At 36.3% G+C, this 9829-nt stretch overlaps 1 protein-coding gene across 1 annotated transcript in view; it reads left to right on the forward strand.

Moving 5' to 3' along the window:
* Positions 1 to 387: 387 nt before the first annotated feature.
* The window catches only part of prx (periaxin), a 20613-nt gene continuing 11171 nt past the window's right edge, over positions 388 to 9829 (forward strand). Inside the window, exon 1 of the mRNA XM_016524424.1 lies at positions 388 to 730. Within this exon, the coding sequence (XP_016379910.1) occupies positions 673 to 730 (58 nt within the window). The 5' untranslated portion in view covers positions 388 to 672. The remainder of the gene's footprint in view (positions 731 to 9829) is intronic.

Consider the following 9829-nt stretch of genomic DNA (forward strand, 5'->3'; position numbering starts at 1 on the left):
TATTCATTTTAAATTAACCGCAATCATGTGGAAATATCCTTTGACAGCCCCTCTTTCATGGATGTAGGCCCTTGCCTCTTCGATCTGAGAATCAGTAGCAGTGAAGGAAGTGCAGAGGTGTGCTGCCAGTGATGCCTGTCCGGGCCTGTTTGTGACTGTGAGTGAGGGAATGTGTTTTTCTTTTAATTATATTGTGGGAGCTGTTGAGCTCTGTCTGACAGAAGCCCTGATAGCTGTTTCTCACTAAGCCCGATAACAAGGCCCTGTTGGGCCGGGACTGAAGCCACGGCACTGATGAACAAAAGACAGGAGCTTTAGTCAGGGGGCCGCAAACTGCTGACTCTCAGCGCCAGCTAATGCAGCATTCTGTCCTGTCTCCTCGTTGTCAGCCTCTGTCCATCCATCTCTTTTTTTCTCTACCGCATTCTCGTTCACTTTTGACACCAACATGCCCCCCAACAAAGAAACCCAAATTCGCACCCTCTGTATCTACTTCCGATTGACCGACCCCCTCCTGTATCGGTTTGCCCTCTCTTCCCGACTCAGAGACGGTCTCCCCTTCGTGTTCGCTGGAAGTGATCTGCTCACAGCACCCGGCCCGTGGTCTGACCCGTATCAGTGGTGCGTGGGATGCGTGTTCGGTGTGCGTGAGCGTGTATCTTGTCTTCTGTCATGTGTGAGTGTCTGCGAGGGATCTTCCGTGTCACCTGGACACCCTCTTCAGATGCAGGTGGGTTTTCTGACATAACACCCCTCGTGAAAAAGAAGTGTGCTTAACTGTATTGAATGTGCACTTGTAGTGTGTTTCAAATCTTAATGTATTTTTAAAACAATACTTGCAGATTTTAAATAAAAGACCGTTTAAGAGCACTTAAAGAAAGACATTTTCATGTCAATGTTTCTTAACACATTTAAGTACACTATTAAGTACATTTTAAATCATATTTTAATAATCTTTTGTTGTGCTTTAAGTATACACTTATTTCGATGTGTTGACTAATATACTGAAGCACATGTAAAGTACTTGATTATAACTGAACTATAGTGTGTTATTTGATATTACATTAAAAGTTAATATATTTTAAATGTACTAGTATAAGTCACTTTATCATTACAAATGTTTAATTACATATATTTTTAAATACATGACATACAAATTTCAATAGAAATAATATTAAAGCATATTTTAGTTTACTATGAACGCTTGTCGGTACATTTGGCAGTACGCTTTAACCATATTTCAAAGACAATAGAACTAATCATGAAATTACATATAAAGTTGTACTTAAGTCATACTTAAATAAAGATTCAAAAAGCACTCCTGTGTTCAACTAATTGCAGTTAATCTAAATTTAAACTAAAATGCACTTGTATAATTGTAAATATTCATTCAATTAAGTGTCAAAAACATTGCATTCAGTTCACAATTAAGCATTTTCTTTTTAAAGTATATTACTGTTTTTAAAAGCATGCAAAATTGTACTTTTTTTCACAAGGGACTGCATGTCATTTATTCGCCATGATAACAGTCCATTCAGTTACTATATAAAGGATCAGAAGCATGGTGTTATTTTGTTGCTGTTTAACCTGCCTTACATTACTTTTGTCAAGCACTATTAGTCGTTTTAATGCGCTTGTAAATGAAGATGAGATTTAGAGTAGATACAGGTGTCATTAGTGTATAACAGGCTCTTTATCAGCATAATGTCTAACTGGTTACTTAGAGAACTGCAGTTAGAAGTGTGTGCTGTAGTACATTGTCCTTTACATTACATTTACATTGTCCAAACTTATTTTATAGACTGGAAGTTGAAAACTGCGGTTACCCAAGTTTCATGTCTCTTATAAGCTCCCTTTAGTGGATCCAGTGTTATATACTGTTGGATTCGGATCAGAAGTTGCTTTGGTGGCATTTTCAGACTTAAATCAAACCAGTTCCTCTTTTTGCCTCATTATAACACATTTTCATTTAACATGCAAGTAAGTGTCTGGAAACATTACATTCAGTTCACAGTTAAGTACATTATAAGTGCTCTTTTTAAAAGTGTGCTAAAGTGCATTTCTTTTACAAGGGTGGTCAAGCTCAAACACCTTAACGCCACTCATTTTAACCAATGTGTAACCACAATGACAAGAAAATCAACAGAAAATAAAGAGCTAAAGCTAGCTAATTAGTTAAAGCAGGGCTGTCCAAACTCGGTCCTGGAGGGCCGGTGTCCTGCAGAGTTTAGCTCCAACTTGCCTCAACACACCTGACTGGAAGTTTCTATGCCTAGTAAGAGCTTGATTAGCTGGTTCAGGTGTGTTTAATTAGGGTTGGAGCTAAACTCTGCAGGACACCCCTGAGTTAAAGGCACAATAAGTAAGATTTTTTATTAAAATATCCAAAAACCACAAGAACAGTGTTAAATATTTTGCTGACTTGTGTACTTTCATTATCCCAAATGTTTCAAAGCGCCCCTCTAGCGGCCAAAAATTACATATTGTGCCTTTAAGCTAAAGTTAAGTTAATTTTGATGTTTTGCAATCACTTGAAACTGGTTAAATTATTATACAAATTTTTGTAATTATATCACATAGGATGTTTTTGAAAATTACATAATCCAATAAATAACACCAAACGTCAACATTTTACAAGCTAATACTTACTGATGTTTGTGTTGTTTTCCTGCTGAAAATGATGTCACTTCCTGGTGGACAATGTCATTAAGCATCAGGCTTCTTTAGTTAAGTGGATATTAAAAATGGCTAAGATGAAAAGTGAAACTGAGGACAGCTAATAATTAATAATAATCTATTATTTATCAACTGCCAGTTTTCATGTTAGAAGAGTACAACAAAAATGGTGACATCTGCTCAAAACAGAGCTTTGGGATGATTCAGTTATTTAAATTATTTAATATGATCACCTCTGTTTTTACTTAATTGTGATGAAGTACCACATTGTTTGAGATGGCAGATTTTTTCTTTCAAATATTTATAACAGCTTGTATGAGAAGGAAAGGAAGTATGTCAGATCTAATGTTTGCTTATCTTGAACAGGATTTCATGAATCAATGTCGAAAACCTAAGATATTGTAGAAAATTTAAAATCCCTCTCTTTTGCTTTGTCATGTGATCACTTTGCCTGTCTGTTAGTAAATAAGCGTCACATGACATCTACGCCCAGCTGTCTGCTCTAGATTCTTGGCTGTCTATTTTGCTGATAGGTGCATTCGCTAATAAACTGGACACTTCACCTTGTGCCAGGGAAGCTGCCCCAGCTCGTTCGAATGCCTATCCTGCCCATTATGCTGCTTATCCTACTACTAATACAGGCATTACAACAATGTGAACACCCCGGCTGCCGAGAAGGGTCTAGCTGCAGCCTCGCACTTGCACTCTCAGACTTGCATTCTCAGACACTTGCGCTTCCGCTAGCGACGTCACTTGCAGGCTTTATTTTTTATTTTGTTCTATTTTTTATTACTTTTTGTTTGAATCTCTCAACATTTTACAACAGTAGCCAGGTGGTGAAGACAAGAAAAACGGACTAAAAAGGCCAAACTCAATATGCTCCTCTACGTTATTAATATAACTAATATGTACAGGCAAGCAGGTGAGCCCAGAATAACAGTTTCGTGTTAAGCGTTTTTCCATGTAGAATAAACTGTCTACAGCTCTTTTATATCTTTGTCCATTAAGCTACATTACGTGTTTTATTTATAATGATTTTCTATGATGTGACACACAGCCACAACAGCACTTATGTTTTATTTATTTTTTACCTTTTTATTTGAAACATGCCCAAACGCATTAACTATATCATGAAATATCTTGATTCTCACCTTTATAGATTATGTGATGGTCAAAGTAACCTAATAATGTTATCTATTAACTATGCATAAAAACCTGTCTGTTTACTTGATTAACAGATATGGGTGTCATGCCATAACATGTTTTTAATATGCCTGAGTTTATATTTAATGTGAATTTAACATTGCAAGTAAGGCTACTAATCATAACACTTTCATTGTACAGAAAGAGAGCAAAGAGAGCGTGAAGAAAACACCGGGATTTTAGCGATGACTCACCTGAACGCCTCTGATTGGTCATTGCATTCATAAGCTCAACAGCATCGTGTGTGATTGGTTAATGCGCAGTGCTGTATAAACGCGTCTGTATCAGGCTCAGCGCCAGCCAGCGAACGCAGATTTGAATTTAGCAGCTGATGATATGACGCACTGAACGTTATAATCACGCCTTTGTGATTGTATTAAATATAGAAAATATTAATCGGCTATTTTTTTGTCTTTTGGAAGATGCATTCAAAATCCACTTGGCTCAAAAATCTGAGGGGGCACGTGCTCCCTCACTTTGAATGGGCATGACGCCTCTGATTGGCGATGTACCTTTTCTACAAAAAAAAAGATTTTTTTTAAACTCTGCTTCTACAAATGATACTTATACTGATGAATAAAGACTGCGCATCAGGTGCGGTTTTGCTTTTTTAGGTTTTTATTTCTTTTATGAAGGTGTTGCGTGACAGGGTTTCTACAAGTTTTATGAAGGTAAATGTAAGACTTTTAAAAGATCTCTCAAAGAGCAATTAAAGAAAATGTAAGGAATAAATTAAAGCAAATACAATTGGTCAATATGAAAATGATTAAAAATACAACTCCCATTTACTATAATTGAGATACTACTATCTCTATTGCCTACTATTGTGATTTTTATTCATATTTAGGTTATATTATGCAAGTAGGTTTTATTTTTGTGTTTTTAGTAGGCTTCATCAAGTTGCTCTTTAGTACACGAAGTTGCAACTAGCTGAAATTAATTTATTTTACATTTTATTTTATTGCAGTTCAAATTTATTTTATATGAAACTTTATTTAAAACTTAAACTTTTACCTTTATTTATTCATTTGTGGAAGGGTGAGTTAATTACGACTTTGTGGTGAACGGTTAATGTCCATTCAATTCTTAAATACGATGTTTCCGACACGACTTGAACTTACCATCAGTCATATTCTTCTGTGTTATGATAGTAAACTGTTCGTGTCCGTATAAGAATGGCAACTGAGATGCTACTCTAGGACCCCTCACCTCCCGTCCCCGCTCTCCCACCCTCTGTATTTGGGGCATCCCACTGGCTTTATCCAATTGGATTGCTGACCGCCTCCCCTAACAGAGACCATAATAATACTGCAAATGTCTCGGTCCGTGTGCGTCAGTCAGAGAATAAGCTTGCTGAATGTAGGAGGAGAAAGAGAGAGTTTATTACTGAGGGAATAATTGATTCTGCACAAGGAAACACTCAATAAAGGTGAGTAATAGATGACTTGTGTTGGGTTACATTGGGTGACATTGCCGTGTGGAGCTTTGCTCACAATAACAACATGACAAGACTCTTAGATTGATATGGAAACTTTAGTACAGATAAATACGTGCAGGATTGACTTAACTCTTGGTAAATGGAAGATTTGCCCAAACCTGATGAGGATTACTTGTTACTTTTATTTAGGTTTTGGTGCTTTCATTGTTTTTGTGATAAAATACCAAATGCTGTATATTTAATTTGTGCTAAGAAGTTCATTACACGAGAAACTCTCAATGCTGAAAGATGAAGCGTCTTAATGTTCTTCCAAGCAATGTCACTCATATTTGCTGTAGACACTGAAATGTTGAGTCGCACTCTGTGTGTGTGTGTGTGTGTACCTGTTTTTCTATTCTGGTGGGGACTTAAACCTGAATACACACAGACTCGTGGGGACTCGTGTCACGGTGGGGACCTAAATTGAGGTCCCCACGGGTAAACAAGCTAATAAATCAGACATAATGAAGTTTTTTTTTAAATCTAAAAATGCAGAAAATTTCCTGTGAGGGGTAGGTTTAGGGGTGTAGGGTTGGTGTAGGGCAATAGAATATACGCTCTCTACAGTATAAAAACCATTACGCCTATGGAGTGTCCCCACAAGGATAGCTGACCAGACGTGTGTGTGTGTGTGTGTGTGTGTGTGTGTGCCTCCAGTATTAGTCTTACACAGTTGCAACAGCTGCGGCCCTGGTCATAAGATCAGTCTCACGGTACTGTGTGGAGTTCATGGCCCAACATGCCATAGTTAAATAGCAGCATGTGATGAAATATATTGAGAGTTAAAGGGATAGTTCACCCCAAAATGAAATTTAGGCTATGTCCACACGAAGCCAGAGCTTTCCCTATCTGATCTTTTTTTTCCCCTCGTCTCAAGAAATATCTGCGTCCACACGAAACCACAAAACCGATGTAGTATACATGCCAGACCAGCATGTGGCGCTGTAATTCTGCCACAGAGATAAAATATTTAGTAAAAAGTAAATACATAAAAATATTAACAAAACAATAATAATGCTTACAAATTGCAAAATTAGAGTTATTTAGTGTTTACACTATTTTAAACTATATATTACGAATGATTGATTTATAAAAAAGTGAAAACATATTTTTACAGTTTTATTATTATGATTATTATTATTAGGTTGGAAATTAAAGGTCAAAGGGAATGGGTAATCGTACACCCTCAAGCTGTTCCAAACCTGTATGAATTTCTTTCCTCTGCTGAACACGAAAGAATATATTTTGAAAAATGTTGATAACAGCCAATAGGGACCAGCATTGATCAGAATGATCAACAACCAAGATTGTATATGCAGCCAGTTAACTCTAAGACTTTATTTCTAATTAAAAACGTGAGAAATATTTATGCTCTAAAGCTAGCATGACTTGCAGGCTCTGTCAGTGATGTTTGATGGATGTTTCGATAAACACTGCAGGTGTACTTCACGTGCTTCATTGGAAGCGATAGCCCTCAGCCAGCATGAGTATGGGAATAATATCTGCGTGTGTGACACTAGTGCCATTCCTGCCACGTTTCAGGAGTCAGATGTGTTAATGGGACACCATTGCACTGAGGAGCGTGTTGGGGTATGGGGGGCTTAAGTTGGCTTAAGTGTCCAAATACCTTTTGGGGACACTCTTTCTTAATACAAACAATTAAATGAAATGCAATGACGATGTGCAAATATTGCACAATTCAGGTAACAGATTGCAGCGGATGAAAGATATCATGCTACACAAACAATAAAATAATTTCTGGAAGGTCTTCCAAAATAATTACAAATGCAAAGGCCACTTATCAATTATTTTCTAAAGTAAAATATTTAGTAAAAAATAAATACATAAAAATATTAACAAAACAATAATAATGCTTACAAATTGCAAAAGTTATTTAGTGTTTACACTATTTTAAACTATATATTACGAATTATTGATTTTATTATTATTAGGTTGGAAATTAAAGGTCAAAGGGAATGGGTAATCGTGCATTCCTGTAACTGCCTGATGCATGTGACATCATTCTGGTTGACTGTATTATCTAACTACCAACTAACTTCTTTTCTCTAAAAAGCAATTTTGTTCTTAACTACAAAAATTTGTAATGTTTTCATGGCAACCAACTTTTGTTTGAGTTGAAGCTGTAAAATTACTAGAAATAAATAAAAACTAAAAACTGAAATAAATTGAATTATACCCAAGTAGTAATATTTAAAAAACACAAAAGAATTAAACTAAAATTCTAATGAAAATTGAAAATATAAAAATAAAAGCTAATTCAAAATATGAATAAAAACTATAATAGTATATAAATAATACTAAAACAACACTGTTGCAGAAACACAGACATGCATATAAAAATATGATTTTTGCATAATTTTTCCAGTTCCTGTTAAAAGAAAACAAAGTCAATTTTTTCAACCAGTGTCAAGTGTTTTTATTTTATAAAAGTGACTGTAAGGCCACGTGTCCACCAAAGCATTTTAAGCCAGCTGAAAATGGCAGGAGCTCTTTTGAAAACAGCCAGCTGTGGACACTTGAGCCCGCTTTGGAGGTGCAGCGTTTAGCTAGAGACATGGTAAATGAAATGTTCCTCCAAGCAGTATTTTTTATATTAATATCATTGCAGTCCAGATATGTCATCTGGTACAGACATGGATACTCAGAGATCAGCAATATTTACAGTCATTGTACAAGTAGAATGTGAAGGTTGGTGATATTTATCCCGCCCTCATCCACTGTGATTGGACGGCTGGGTAAAAAGTGATATTGATGAGCGCTGCATTTTACCCAAAGTTGAACATTTTCCAACTCTCAGTGACCAGAAAAAAAAAAAAACATGTGCATAGCACTCAGCGTGATATAGACACTCACCACCTTGTCAAGCTGCTACCGTTTTTTAAAAGCATGGCGCTCTCATTGAAAACAATTGAAAAAATATGCTAACCTCAGACAGACGGCTTATATATAATGCATAATATATATAAAAATCATGCTAAAAGATGCGTAGTATAACGCAAGTTACACACATTTTATTGTCTTGCAGTCTTATTGATGAGGTGTGGTGCTAAATGAGACAAAAAAGGTCAGGAAACACGGTCGTACACAGCTGGCACAGCACGATAAAAGAGCACCTGCTAGTGTTATGTGTGCCTGTGTAACAGGTTATCCAGTGTGGATGTCTGAGCCCATTAGAAATTACCCGCTCGCTAGTCTACAGATTTCTTAATGTTGGTTACACACTCTTACGACAGACACAGATACCAGACACCACTGCCGAATGAGGAATGAGAACCATGCAGAGAGAGGACACCGTTTGCAGGCCTACTAACCTGATGGCAATTTGATTTATGGTGGGACAGGATTTTTTTAATCTCATAGATAACAGCACAGTTGATATAGTGAGGTAGGTTTGCACTATAGGTAAAGCTGGAGGCCCTATAATTTCATTGAATGAGTTTGAAAAGTTTCAAGAGGATAGCAAATTGTGTAAAGCAGAAATGTGATTTTCCTTTTTAATTTTTTTTCTGCTTATCATAACCAGCAACACATTTGATGTAGCAAGTGATGCATAAAATGCCTGTTAACACCTTTGAACTTGATTGTATTGAATGAACACTTGTACTTCAAATCTTAAAAGTGTTTTTTCAAAAAACTGTACTTGCGAATAATATAAGATTAATTAAAAATGTACTTAAAGATGTACATTTAAGTGTACTTAAAGAGATACTTTCATGACTGTTTCTTAACACACTTTAAAAAGTGCACTTTGTAACAATGTCAAATTAAAAGTACACTTATTTTGATGTGTTGATTAACATACCAAAGCACAGGTAAAGTACTGGATTTTAATTTTATCTGTAGTGTGTTATTCGAAATTCCATTTAAAGTTAATAAATGCTTGTCAGTACATTCGGCAATACACTTTAACCATATTTCAAAGACAATAGAAGTATAGAAGATGTACTTAAAGGGTTAGTTCACCCAAAAATTCTGTCATTAATTACTCACCCTCATGTCGTTCTAAACCCGTAAGACCTCTGTTCATCTTCGGAACACAAATTAAGATATTTTTGATGTATTCTGACAGCTCTCTGACCCTCCCATAGACAGCAAGGGTACTACCACGATCAACGTCCAGAAACGTAGCAAGGAGATCAGTAAAATAATCCATGTGACATCAGGGGTTCAACCGTAATATTACGAAGCTACGAGAATACTTTTTGTGCGCAAAAGAAAAAAAACCCCGACTTTATTCAACAATTCGTCTCCTCCACGTCACCCTAGTGCCATTTTGGAGAATATCCACTCAACGCAAACAGCGTATATTGTTTTGTGTCAGCTGCGTCACACGAATACGTTTTCTACGTTGTTTGTGCTTAGATTTGAACGAAAACAACGTATCCGTGTGGTGCGGCTGATACAAAACAACATACGCTGTTTTAAATGGCGCTAGGGTGACGCGGAGGAGAT

Source organism: Sinocyclocheilus rhinocerous, unplaced genomic scaffold (genome assembly GCF_001515625.1).
Source record: "Sinocyclocheilus rhinocerous isolate Xijiao unplaced genomic scaffold, SAMN03320098_v1.1 scaffold240, whole genome shotgun sequence".
NCBI classification, from domain to species: domain Eukaryota; kingdom Metazoa; phylum Chordata; class Actinopteri; order Cypriniformes; family Cyprinidae; genus Sinocyclocheilus; species Sinocyclocheilus rhinocerous.